General features: G+C 32.7%; 1 protein-coding gene across 3 annotated transcripts; it reads right to left on the reverse strand.

The window, feature by feature from the left end:
- Nucleotides 1–9122: 9122 nt before the first annotated feature.
- LOC127245081 (ethylene-responsive transcription factor RAP2-7-like) lies at nt 9123–13640 on the reverse strand. 3 transcript variants are annotated; one of them, XM_051265724.1, is made up of 10 exons: nt 12605–13640; nt 12170–12195; nt 12020–12050; nt 11828–11915; nt 11594–11739; nt 11060–11166; nt 10886–10971; nt 10266–10364; nt 9895–10040; nt 9123–9553 (listed from the first exon to the last, which is right to left on the reverse strand). In XM_051265724.1, exons 1-9 carry the CDS (start codon nt 13138–13140, stop codon nt 9912–9914), a joined length of 1248 nt encoding a protein of 415 aa, XP_051121681.1. In that variant the 5' UTR covers nt 13141–13640; the 3' UTR covers nt 9123–9553; nt 9895–9911. The 3 variants fall into 3 exon arrangements, with proteins under 3 accessions (XP_051121681.1, XP_051121682.1, XP_051121680.1); XM_051265725.1 differs by lacking the exon at nt 9123–9553 and having other exon boundaries at nt 9560–10040; nt 11063–11166; XM_051265723.1 differs by lacking the exon at nt 9123–9553 and having other exon boundaries at nt 9561–10040.
- Between the last annotated feature and the right edge of the window lie 1044 nt (nt 13641–14684).

Below are 14684 nucleotides of genomic sequence, written 5' to 3' on the forward strand. Positions count from 1 at the left end.
TTATTTTTTGTGTTTTATTTTTATTATTATAGTTATTATCGGTTAACAGATAAAATAAAATATAGAAATAATAATTAAACTTTTTTAAGAAAACATTACATTATATTACAAATACAATAAAAAATATTTAAAATTAAAATAAAAATAAATAATTTAATTATTCATCGAACCAAATTTTTCATATGTTTTCAACCAAATATTCTCAAAATTGATTATGTACTTCTTTGTCTCGAACTCGCATTCTATTTTTTAGAAACTTAATCATTCATGCATGTTTATCTGCGTAATATGATTAACTTAAACTGCTAAAATTCTTTGTCATAGCTTATTCGAATTATGATGCATCATAATATTGCAGATATGCATCTCATTCATCTTCAACGATCATATTATACAAAATAATATTTGTTTTCATTATCTTACCAATCAAATCAATATCTCAAATGAGTGCCGGACGTCGAATAATAGCAAATCGAGTTTGTAAAACACCAAAAGCACGTTCTACATCATTTCGAGTAGCTTATTGGCGTTGTGCAAATAATTGCGAAATTGAGGCAGACGAATAGATTGGATAAATGTCGCTCATTGAGTATATATTACATCGGTAAGATAATATCCCATACTATATTGATGATCATTGACAATAAAACTAACTTATGGACTTTTACCATTTAACTGGTTATTAAAAATCGAAGATTGATCAAGTATATTAATATCATTGCATATACCTGATGCTCCGAAAAAGGAATGTCAAATTCATAAATTATACGATGTCACGACTTCTAATACGATAGTTGGTTTGTCATGATCTCCACATGAAAATTTGTTTTTCCAAGCAGCTGGACAAATTTTTCACTCCCAGTGCATGCAATCAATACTTCCTATTATTCTTGGAAAGCCACGTTCTTCTGCAACATACAACAATCGTTGTAGGTCTGTTGTATTTGGTCTTCTTAAATATTCATCATCAAATATTAAAATGTCTCATTCAACAAAATTATTTACACACATTCTTGTTGTACTCTCTTCGATGCGAATATAGTCATTTACAATATCAACCAGCTACACCAAAAGCCAACACACGCAAAACAACCGTGCATTTTTGTAATGGCGATAAACCAAGTCTTCTTGTTGCATCTCAACGTTGTTGGAAGAACTCACTTTCTGTTGTTAGACGATCTACAATTGGCAGAAAGACATGTCTCCTCAATCGAAATCTACGACAAAATTGAAAATCTAGGATTTTCAGAAAAATTATTTGTTGAACAAATGATTATAATCTTCTTCACGATTTCTCACAATGTATGTTCTTCGGCGTGATTGATTTTCCTCTTCACGGTTAGTGATAACATCTTGAAAACGTTAAAATTACATCTACAAATTGAAAGAAATCACATCCTCTTCATCAAAGTCTGAACTTGAAATAGTTTGAGATGAATTTGACATTTTTTGTAGCAAAATTGTTTATTACAAATATTTTTTGAAGTGAAATGTAGTACAGAGCTTTTGCCAATATAAAGTATATATAGTTTACATTATATTGAATAAATAACATAATAATAAAAAACTATATTTAAAAATATGTAAATAAATAGTACAATAATAAAATAATTGAAAATGAATTTGATGTCACGTAATAATGGTGATGTGATCTAAAAAAGCAAGTGTGTTCAAAGCTAATTAGGTAATAAACAATGATGTGATATAACGATGCAAGTGTGTGTACAGATATTTAGTACGATAATAAACTATGATGTGATAATGTAAGTGTGTTTAAAGCTACTTAGTACAATAATAAATTATTATGTGATCTAACAATGCAAGTGTATTCAAAGCTAACTAGTATAGTAATAAACAATGATGTGACAATGTAAGTGTATTTAAAGCTACATAATACAATAATAAATTATGATGTGATGTAACAATGCAAGTGTGTTCAAACATATCTAATACAATAATAAATTATAATGTGATCTAACAATACAATTAATAAAGCTCAATAAGACAAAACTTAAAATGATTGATCACTACTATAATGATAAAAAATATATATATTGTGATGTGATATAATAATGCATTTAAAAAAATTAATCGATACAAAATAAGATTGATTTGATTTAACAAGACATAATATATACAAATGAAAACACACAAATTTTCAAAGATCTTTATTTTTTAAAGTTACAATATTTTCTCTCACTACTCTACCTTCAAATTTTAACAATGAAGTCAAACTCTAAAAAATCTTCTAAATCACGAAAGTTTTTTTCATTTCAAAGTTTTACGAACATGCTTGGAAATCAAGAATGTTCACAAAATTCTTTCAACCCTAATGTTTCTCAAAATTTTCAAACCTCTGTCCTAAATTTTACTTCATTATATTCTTCTATTCCTTCATACTACTATTATTCTCAAAATTGTCAATCTTTTGGAGGTTCATCATATCTTCAAAACTTTTGGAGGCAGACAAAAGAGACTATATAGAATGTGATGATTTTTGCGCTCAATGCGACCATTTTGTTGAGAGGTATATGGATAGGAATAAATATACTCAACATGGTATAGAATCTTTATACTCAAGGCCGTTATCCAGTACGGAGGGTCTGATGGAATAGGAAAACTGAGTTCTAATAATTTGTGCAAATTGAGCGTGTATTTGAGGTAATTTTAAACGGTGTTTCAAAAAATGTATCTATGTAAAATGAGAGTAATTATCTATGAATATGACATAATAACAACGCACACTCAATGATGGAACATGAGAAGGACCTCAAATATCATAATGAATTAAAGAAAATTGTTTACTTGTGATCGACACATTTTTTGAAAAGATAGGGTTGGTTATTTTTCCAAATAACAATGTAAGCAATCGAATGACTCAAGACTAGTAGAAACCAAATGACCCTTACTAATTAGAGACTGAATTTTAGAGAAAAATGTATAACTGATAACTCTGGATTTTACCATATTTTATAGCTTATATTTATTTAATTATTTATTTATTTATGTCGAATTTTGGTATTATTTATGTTAATTTATTCTAATAATTGTATTTATTTCATCTTGTGTATAATATTAATTTATTAGCTTTTAGGTGTAATTTATAATTATTTTGGTTTATAATTTAAATTAAGTGATGTGTTTCTTGAATTATATTTTTAAGCATTATTTATGTGCTATTTAAGTATTTAATTTTGGTTAACTTAATTTTATTTATTATTTATTTAAATAAATATTTATAAGGTGTTTATTATTTATACATATGAAGTAATGCTTGAAAACTTGTCTGGGAGTTCAAAACTAGCTTTAAAAGGCGAAAATGGCGGCTAGCGCGGACTCTGTGAGCGGCTGCACAGAAATGTGAGCGGAGAGAAAATCTCTTTATGAAAGTGAGTGATGGCGGCTATGTGGAAAACAAGCGGCGACTGCATTAAATCCGTCCAACCTGCCTCAGCTCCTGCATTTATTCCAGTCACCCTGCATTTATTCATGCACTCTCCTAGCTCCCATATTTAATTCCTGCATCATTACTTAGCCAATTTTTGGCTATTTTTGTAATATTTATTCTAGAACTTTCTAGAAAATAGATAGTTTTTAGTAAGTTATTAGTAGTTATATTAGTTATTATTTTTAGAGATAGTTATTTATGGTTATTTTTAGAAGTAGTTAATAGTTATTTTTAGAAGTGGTTATTTTTAGAGGTAGTTAGTAGCTATTTTTAGAAGTAGTTAGTAGTTATTTTTAGAAGTAGTTATTTATAGGCGGTTATAACCGCGAAGCTTCTAGAAGTTTTTTCCCCTATAAATATTCTCTCTAAACACACCTATACACATCTATATACACCCTATATACATAACAATATACATTTCATACATTTCATTTTCTCCATTTCTTTTCTCTCATATTTTTATCTAGTTTAATAATACGATATTTTCGGTTTTGTGTCGCGAGCAAACTGATTTTCTCCCCCCACCCTTTTTTTTAATTCTTGCATATTATTATTGCTAGTAAAATTCCTATCATATTTCTCCACCTCACCTTCACCCAAAAATTTCATGTTCGATTTGAATTGTTCAAGTTGGATTTCGACAAGGTTACGGAAGGGCGATAGAAGAATCGACTATTTCAGCCCTGTTTCGTGTCACAAACAGATTCCGGGTAGTTCAACGTAGCTAAGTACGCGGAAGCCTTGTCGATCTGCTTAGTTGCTGTTCTGAATTCAATTCCGATTAAAGAGAGGTATCAGAGGGGTAGAGCCACTAGTGGAACGGTTGGAAGAATAATTCATGGGCCAGAGGCGGTGGTCTATTGGGTCACAAAAATTTCTAGTGACAGTAGAGTTTTTTGCTTATAATGTTCTTCGCCGAATGTCGTTGAAGCCTCATTGTAAATCCCCTAAGGTCAAGCGAGCAAATGCGATCACGTTCATTCCTCCAAGCCGCCCCGCAATTATACATATATTTTTCGCTATCACGCCATCGTCATCCCGCTCATTTTATCCATGAAAATCTAGCCATTAAAGAACGCAAAAGTCAGACACAAACGCCTTGCTTCATCCTTTTCGAGATACGTATATTTTATCGTTTTTTAGTTCGATTTAATTTCTGCAGTTTATCTTTTCAGTTTCTTCGATTGCATTAACTCATTGCACTTTTTTTCTAATTAAATATAGGATATTCACATATTCCCTGAGTTCGACCCGGACACTCACCGGTTAAAGAGATTATTTATTTTTGACGAAGTTTTTGGAGTTACTACACGAACATGCACGATACTATTTTCATTTTATACATAAATCTTTTTTTTGTATCTTAAAAGATATTTTTAAATCTCCAAAAATCTTAGAGGAAAATGTATGACCAAGACCAATGTGCTACTGAAGACTAGGGGACATAATGGTAGAGGGGTATGAGTAGCAGCAACAGAAAAATTGTCGGGAGGAATTTTCAAATATTGTACCTCAAATAGTTGACCCACTTTTCGACCTATCCCAAGAATTTGACCTGTACATTGATCATGAACCTACACACCAGAACAGGAGAAAGTAACAGTAAGTCTCTGGTCAACTAATCAACCAACTGATACAAAATTTAAAGTCAAATAGAGAATGCAGTAGGTATCAGGAAGATATATAAATTGTAGAGATACATATCTTGAATGAGTGATATCTATGTGACTCCCATTAACAATGTATATGCAATGAAGATGACATAGGATACGCATCGATCAAGAGACCAAGTGTAAGTGTCATATGATTGCAGCAACCAGAATCAAAATACCGCTTAGGACTACCTGAGTTGGCCATGACATGAGATGAATTGGAAGCAAGAACTTGATGCGAAAGAGTCGCGATATTCTTGACTGAAGAATTCATTCCAATAACATATGCAAGATAAAATCAAATCAGGTAACAAAACCGACAATACTGTGACGTCGAAAATCAAAGCATGAGGCGGCGGCCGGAAACCACCGGATGCGCCGCCACGCGCTGCTGAAAGACGGCAGCAGAAAAGGTGGCCAGACACCGGATTTGCACCACCGGAATATGGTGCCGCTACGCGCCGCCAATGGAGGCGAAACTTTTGGGGCGGGCTGATCTCTTCGAGACGGAGACGATGGTGGCAGTGGTGTCGACCGGTGACCGGCGAATGGCGGTAAAACAGGACGGCAGCGTAGTAGGAAAAAGGAATACCTAATTTAGGACTTTGATATCATGTGATATAAGTTCACGGAAATTCAAAAATTGCATTATTATTCACAATCAAAATTGGGACCTACATATAGGTACTATGAAACATACTCGATAGGGTCAAATAATAACCAACTAACCTAATAGATAAAACCAAATCTAAAACAATTAAATCTAACCTAAAACTTAATAATTAAAATATTTCAACATCCTCTCAAACTCAAATGGTATCGTGAAACAACTTGAGTTTGCAAAGAGAGATTGAATATGACGCAATCACAATCGTCCATCAAGTGAGAATCAGAAGTAGTGTCTTCAACTGAATTATAGTCGAAACCGGACTCTCAACGAAGTCGGAAATGGAACCCTCACTGGAGTCGGAACAACAGAACTCTTATCGAAGTCGAAAATAACGGGACTCTCACCGTAATCAGAAGCAACGAGACTCTCAACGCAATCAGAAGCATCATTTTGTACTAAACTATGACAAACGATCAAATGTCAAACTCGAATGCAAAATTGAAAAATAAACTTGACGGACGACTAATTATTTAGAGACCTCCGGGTATATTTTAGGTAAATATACTCGAAGAAGCGTGGGTTTTTAAATTGTATCTATTTCAGAAAAAAAAAATACACTTTAATACCATATTAAAATAATTTTTTAGAGAAAAATAAAATTGATATTGTGAATCATAAAGTCAAAACCTATGTATAGACATATTCCAAAACGAATAAAAATAAACAATAAAATAATAAAGAATATGAAATATAAGATATCATCATTGAGCTTATGATCAAAATGATTGCACCAACATTTTATCAATTTTGAAACAATATGCATATAGATACTGTTCTTTTTATAATTTTAAAACAAGTCCACAACAATAACCAATCCTTAGTTTTAGATAAATACACATTCACAGTACATGTCACTATTTCCTTTTTAATTGGTCGTTAAATTTATTAATATTTATTTATAAGAAATAATTTTGTCCACCGATAATTTTATTATTCATATTTTAATAAATAATAATTATTTTTTATTTATTCCATCAATATTTTAATCAATCATTTAATAATTTTTTATAATATTTTTATTTTATTTTTTATCAATTCTATTTTTATATTAAAATATTATTATTTTTTAATTTTTATGGCCAATAAATCAAGCATAATATTTGTGAATTGAGGAAGTATTAAAATATCTAAATAGTTAATATATATTGACATAAAACTAAGTACCAATAAATTTGTTAACTAAAAAATAAATAGAAGATAGTAAATTACTTAGTCAACTAGTAAATGAATGAATGATAGCACAAGAGTTATAAAACCCTATACAAGTTGGCATAAGCCTAATAAAAATGAAAGTTGACTCATTTTTCCAACATATGGATTGTATTATTTTATTTTATTTTTTTAAGATTTGTTTTTTTTATTTAAATATAAAATACAAAAAGCAAACCAAAAACATATATAGTATTCAAGATCATAAACTAATAAGATTCTTCTTAAAAAGTTCTATCTCATATTTAGCAACATAGTATTAAGGGTGTTTTTCTTTTTCTTTTTTTTTTTATGACGTAGAAATTCGCAGCCGCTACCCGAAAGTGTGCACTGGTAAATCCCGATCGAAACTAATATCCTGCAATATTAAAGGTGTGTTTGATTGTACATTAGGATGTATGATTGAAAGTTAAATTATAATGTTAATTAATGTGATTATTTTGTTATAAGTTATGAAAAAAGTTGAAAGCATAGGGCAATTTGTGTTCCAATTTGTAATCAGACATACCCTTAAATATTATTAAACTTTTATCTATAATTTCATCGACACGTCGAAATTAACAGATGCTACATTATCTTTGATCTAGATCTTGCGTTTGTTACATGTTTTTTTTCTTTTTTTTATTATGACTAGGGAACTCACCGCCGTTATCCGAAAGTGTGCACCGGGTAAACTTCCGGTCGAACCTAATATCCTGCAAACTATACGCGACAAAGCAAGTTATACTAGGCGAATTATGTATGACAAGTGAATCTTTATATTTGTATATTTTTTATATTATTGGTCACATTTACCTTTGTGTCATTGTACTTAACATTAAAAATATCTTTATATTTGTATAAAAAAAAATTTACAAATGTCTTTTTATTAGTGTTATAAGACAGTATTTTTGCAAATTTTTTTTAAATTTGTAGAATATTTTGATATAATAATTAATATTCAAATATCAACACCATAAAAAGTAAATGGACCTTTAGGCGGACGTAGCATATTTTAGAAAAACACACTAAAATAGAAAGTAAAAGATGATATATAAATAGAGGCTACATCTCATGAATCAGTGTCTTTACATCAAGTTGCTTATATGTTGAATTAAGCCTTTGAAGATCAAATAATGAGACATCCTCGGCGTTCGATTTCAGGTGGAGTGCCTACATACTCTGAGATACGTCATGCAATTTTATTAATATGGATTAAGTTTCCGCTATACATTCAAGATGAAGTTTATTATTATTATTATTATTATTATTATTATTGTTGTTGTATCATGTTGAAAGTGGATTGTATTTGTTTTTGAATTTTAATTGATGTTGTTTACAAATGTTCGGTCAATAGACCAACAGTGATGGACAGACGCGACCTAAATTGTTTACCAACAGTGATGGACAGACGCGACCTAAATTGTTTCGAGTCCAATCAAATAAGGAAATAACCCAAAATGATCAATCCAACGAAGACCCGAACGAATTGATCGAGAAGAAATAACAAAAAATAGTTGTAACAAACTTTGTGAAGATAAGAAAAAATAATTGAGGAAAAGATTTCATTCTTATTGAGTTTGTTAAAGTGAATATTATCATGTTTGGAGATAGAGCTTTAATAGAGAATATAGAGTGAAACAAAATAGATTTGTGGAGCATAGAAAAATCTGAACGTAATTCCTCTAAAAAAAAATGAGATAGTTCGTAGGCTCTTGGGTGAAAAGCTCTTGGGTAAAAAGGGAGAGACACTAGTTCATTGAGTTGGTTGAGATAAAGATAGATTAGGGATGGGATATCTTCAAAAAATAGAGTGGTTTGTATCATAGAACTTCATGCTTCGACTACTTTGATAATGAAACTCATCTGGGTGGGAACCCCTGAACTGGGTTAACAATTATTTTGTACTTTATATTTTTGTCGTCACCAGTATGTGTATCCGCAGTCTGATCGTTCAACAAACAACCAATCCAAATTTACACTTTGATCGTGAAAGCTGTCTTTATTGCTTATGTGCGTGTTAAGATATTGCTGTTGTATGATTTAGAGCGAATTTGGGACACCGTATCATCTTAATCTATTAAAATTACAATCATTTGTTTCGTATACGCGTCAAGTGGAATAAATCTAGGGCTAAAGATTTAATAAAATAAATAAATAAGAGGGAGACAGATTATAGGTGAGTTAGATAAAATCTGTATTAATAATTCATACTTTATAGGTGTGCTACATGAACATATTTCTTGTATTAATATCAATTACGAAATCTCAAATGAATGAGCATGATGAAGACATACACCATATTGTATCTATCACCTTCCCCATAACATTCTAAACCTATCCTTTCACTTTCACTTTCACAACTGCTGCATTCATGTCCTATCATATCCCCTGTTTTTTGAGTGATCATTTTCAACCAGGCTTCGGCTCAGTTAACATTCGATTGCATCACTAAGTACGATATAAAAACTTCATCTATGTCTTAGCTCGCTCACCATTATGATATAAAAGGGACTTAATCGATCGGTACCTGGCGACGCTGGTTTTCGGTTATTATATAGTCCGACCCTCTATTTTTGTCTCCTTTCCCGATTCCTACATATATCCAAGAAAAAATAATTTCTGTAGTCGAAGATGAGTAAGCGAACTTAAAACTCACAAAAGTATTTGATCATTGTATAAACTCTTTCTTCTTCTTCTTCACTTGGACATCAATAGTCTACACCTTATTTTCATTATCCATCAATAACTTCTACCGATTCATGCATGCATACATGTCATCGAGAGCTCTATTTATGGCGAAAGATCAAAACGATTTTCCATGACAGGAGGAGGATAGGATTCCCACAAAGGTTTATATGCATTTTTACTGCCATGTACTGTATGTACCAGCCTACATATAGCGGGACAAAAGTTTCAAAAGAGATAAGAAGAACCTGCTTGCTCGGCCATGTCAGTTGATTTTCCGGATATGGTTGAGCTGAGGGAGTTTCGAGTATGGAACTGTAGCCGCTGATGAGAATCCTGATGATGCTGCAGAAGACAGTGACAGAAGGGGAATGTTTTCGCCACTCGCTCTTTCCTGTCATTTACAAAACAAATGCTCGTCACTTCGGAGCTTATGTTCTTCACGTAAGAAATGGAAATTCTGTGCGCCCGTGCACAAATAAAATTAAGATGCATTTTTTCCAAAAAATGAGCAAATTGGTGCAAAAGAGTTAACTTCAAGAACTCATCACCATGCTAATTTCGATGAGAACTATAATTGGGGCAGTCTCAAGTTTTCAAATATAGAGAAAACGGGCACCTTACTAGTCGGCGAGAAACCAGAATACATGTTACCATCCGTTGGAGCATATTTGGCTGCCACTAAAAGCTTGTGGACAGAAGCAGAGGAGGTCTCAACCTTAAAATTTGTAAGAGAACATCATCAGATCATTAGTTTCAAAGACTTACCAATACAATCTTCTATAACCATATTCTGAGCATACAGGCGGGAACATCAGAGAAAACTAGAGGATTTTTAAGCTAACACATATCAACAACAAAATCCTTCTAAGTTGGTTTGCATCTTCCTTTCAATTACATTTTCTGTAAACTGGATAATGTCTATATGTCGTCGATAGCATGAAATATACGTTGGTTCAGCTCTTTTCCCATCATCATTTTGTAAGTTTGATAAATAACAACATCATCATCTAACACTGTTTGATGCAATACAAATTTCAGGTTGTGTTCTACCTTATACAATTTATAGTATGCTGATTTTTTTAGGTTAAACAGCACATCAATCGTAATGGAAACATCAGTTGAATGTTAACTAAGAAAAGCTCTCGAAGGCTTGAAATGTGGAGTGTATTCAAGAATTGAAACACTTGAACACAGAAGCAAATAAAGTATTGCATTGCAAAGATAGAAACTGCTGACCATTTCTTTATCTCCATTGGGTGACAGGCTATTCCATTGTGGGTCATTTGAAGACAAAGATATGCCAAGATTGAGATCAAATTTACCTATGGCAACAAAGTCAGGCTATATCGTTACATTGATAGAAACAAAAAGAAAAGGCAATAATGAATGCAAGAAAAAAACTTCACATACCACCTCCATTTATAGGAGTGAAATTTATCTCTTTCTTCTCATTACGAGACTCAAAGCAGGCGACACTTAGTTCCGAATCATGCGCGGTGGTTGCTTTGCCATAGTCCCTGAATCAGAAAGGAAATAGAGGCTTGTTTAACAGGGGACGCAATTTTTACTTTTAATTTTTTACACCACACACATGCACAACCACCCATCCGGGATCGAACCCCAAGTTCATAACCCCAAAGTGGGAGATACCTCACTACTTGAACTACAAGAGTTTTACCGATCAAAGAAAGGTTTTAGTACAACACTTTCTAATAAGGCTGGAGCTTTCGTTGCCCAATAACTGAGATACAACTACATTCAATACACCATACAATCTTAAATATATACACACAGGTATTTCATGCACCAATACACCTAGCATCCTAGAAATTGACGAGTAACAGTGGCTAAGCAGATAAATTTGAGACAACCAGGAGCAACTGAATTGTTCATACTAAAGGGCATATATGATCCATGAGTTCAAGATTTGAAGTGTGTTCTTACTTTTGCCCAACAAAATAGCCCGTTCTTGTTTCCCACTGTCCATATCTTTGCAGAGTCACGCCTCTAAACTTTGAATTTCCACGCAAGAACCCTGTGTTTTCGCGACGAAGAACTTGAACAAATTCTTCTTTCGTCAAGTTCTTCGTCTGCAGACCACCCATTCATTCATTCATTGAAGCTCATTGAAATTTACAACAAAATGATGCCAGAACCATTATGTATGGATTTAACAACCTGTTTCATGTCTTCTTCATAGTCAATGATATTGAAATTGATGTCTGCATCAATTCCACGAAACTTGACCGCAGCACGATCATACGCTCTGATGGATATAAGAGATCATCATACACAGTTCACCAAAACAAACTCCTAAGAATACAAATTTCAAGATCCCAATTGTCTCAAGCAGAAACCAAATAGTCTTACCTAGCTGCAGCATGAGCTGTGTCAAATCCCCCTGCAAGAAACCCCAACAGAAACTGTCAAGCAGACTCACAACTAAGCAGCAAAATCAGAATTGCAGAGGCAAACCCCACTCCCATTAAACTAATCAAGAAAATTGCTCATATTTCGTACCCAAATAGACTTGTTTGCCACAATCCCTGCACCAAAAACACAGAGAGATGATTGTTAAATTCATTATACATAAGGACCACAGTAGTACAACTAGAAACCATCTGGCCTATTCAATTCTCAAGTTTCCGTACACTATGGTAAATAACAATGCCAGTCTATAATCTAATAAGGGAAGTCTGCACAAAATCGAATGTAAAATCCATAAAAATCAATTCCAAAGAAGGACACATACACATATATATATATATGCATATACATTTGCTGCAGAAGTACGAGTACTGTAGGAAGCATACAGAGCATCCCTGTCTTGTCAATGGCGGAATTTCTAATCCATACAAACGCCCAGCCTTTCTTCATTCAATCGCACACACGCATGCATGCAACATGAACAGAGCACACTGATTCTATGTATGTGTGGAATTGCCAGAAACTAACCAGATATGCGACTCCCATCTTCCTGTTCTGCGATAGAATGTAACTCCTCGATACTGCGAGCTCCGGGAGCGGGGACCGCGCCTACTCTTCTTCGCTGCCTGCTGCGGCGGCGGCGGCGGCTGCACCTGGTTTTTAGGCGGCAATTGCGAAGCGAAAATCCTCAATTCCACACCTCTACCGCCGGAAACCTCAGGAACCGACAAATTTAGCCAGTACTTGGCCTTATCTGACACCGGAGTTGAAGCCAAAGCACCCGCCGGAAAAAGCTGAAGCTCGCGGTTTCTGTCGCTTATGGTACCGTTAGTCATTCCATCGTCGATTTTGACGACTTTTTCGTTGAGGATAGAGAACTCAAGGGTGCGAGTGGCGCTGTTGGAATCGAGCTCATCGGTTAGACCGGCGGGGAAGGCCTCCGCGTTGGTGGTGGTGGTGGAAGTTACAGAATCAGCATCGACGGCGCTGCAAATAGTTTTCTTAACATCAATTTCATCGTCTCCGCAAGAGAAGGAGTCTGCACCAATATTCAGATCCAACATTTCACTATTCTCCAGCTTTTTCGGGAGCAACAACAAAAGTTCGTATAATCGCTAGGCGGAGCAGGCGCAGAGAAATCCGCAGACACTTCTATGGCGAGAGAGCAAAGTCTCAGAGCAGAGACATGGAGACGAATCCGGAGAGAAAAGAGAGCGAGCGCATCCGGAAACCATGCGAGCGAATCTTCAAATAATGAAACCACAAACACCAAAACTCAATTAACAAAATCGAGAAAAACAGGAAGAAGTCAGGCGGGTTTTGCGGGAGTAGGGCAGGAAAAGGGGGGTTTTGCAGAGTGCGAATTGAATTGTGAACAAGTGTAGCATTCTGGGTGAGTACAGTTGCGGAGATTGGGCAGTTACTTATTGGTGAGCAGAGGAACCTCCGCCATTGATGAATGGGGAAGGAGAAGGAAGCACCAACAAGATGAGAGAGAAAGAGAGAGAGGAGAGAGAGAGAGAGGTAACAGTCTAACAGAAGATGCAAAGAGCATTGATTGAATTGGATTGCTTATTTTTCCATTTTTTTTTATTATTTATTTTGGCCGAAACACATAACTCACGTGATAAATCCTATGTACACATTTTCTTATTTATTTTGCCTTTTATATATACACATATGAATGTTGATAATTTTAAAATAAATTTAATATATATAACATAAAATTTTTAGAATTTATATTTAAATATTTATATATATATTGCAATAAACAAATATATACAATATGAATATTATTTTGTAGAAAATAAAAAAATTTATAATACAAGTAAATAAAAAAAATGAGTTTGTTTATTTATAATTAATATAAAATATATTTGACAAAATATTTATTTTTTTGAAGAGATGATAAAAATAAAGTGTCGATATATTAATGTTATACGTTATGTACTTAATTAAATTAATTTATATTTATTAAGTATGTTTTAATTTAATAAAATAACACACATATAAAATTATTTCATTTAAAAACCATGAAACCATTAACGGTGTGTTTGTTTGGGGATTTGGATTTTTAGTTGGGATTTGAATAGTAAAAGTTTTGAATTTGAATAGTTGTATGATGTGATAAAAATAGGTGTTTATGTGATATTTTTAATGTAAAATTGATTTTTAGTATAATATAAAAAATAAAAATAGGTATTTGATTTGATATTTTTTGGGATGAAATAGAATGAACTGTGAAAATCTAATTTAATCCCAAAAAAACACACCCAAATATTAGATAATAATTTAAATTATAGTCAAACGCTCCTATTTATTTTAAATTTTAAATAGTACAATTATTATAAATCTTTTTTTTTTTTTGGTAAATTTTATTATTTATAATTGTTTATAGTAAAAAATATATATATATTTAGTATAATTTAATTATTTTTACTTAAATAAATAAAATTCTTCTATATTTTATTTTTTATTTATCTATTTTCACATTAAAATATTTTTTGCAAACTAGCTGGAATTGAGTCCATCCCCACCCCCACAAAGTCATTCCTTATGGAATCATATTAAAATATTTTTATTTAATAATCTATGTGGCATAAAGAGT

This window comes from Andrographis paniculata, unplaced genomic scaffold, assembly GCF_009805555.1.
Source record: "Andrographis paniculata isolate CXL003 unplaced genomic scaffold, ASM980555v1 Contig21END, whole genome shotgun sequence".
NCBI classification, from domain to species: domain Eukaryota; kingdom Viridiplantae; phylum Streptophyta; class Magnoliopsida; order Lamiales; family Acanthaceae; genus Andrographis; species Andrographis paniculata.

Coding starts and splice junctions, on each gene's coding strand:
- LOC127245081 (XM_051265724.1), bottom strand. CDS start 13,140: ATGTTGGATCTGAATATTGGTGCAGACTCCTTCTCTTGCGGAGACGAT. Junction 12,196..12,604: donor AGATGGGAGTCGCATATCTG/GTTAGTTTCTGG, acceptor TTTTTGGTGCAG/GGATTGTGGCAAACAAGTCT. Junction 11,167..11,593: donor GGCTATTTTGTTGGGCAAAA/GTAAGAACACAC, acceptor TTTCTGATTCAG/GGACTATGGCAAAGCAACCA.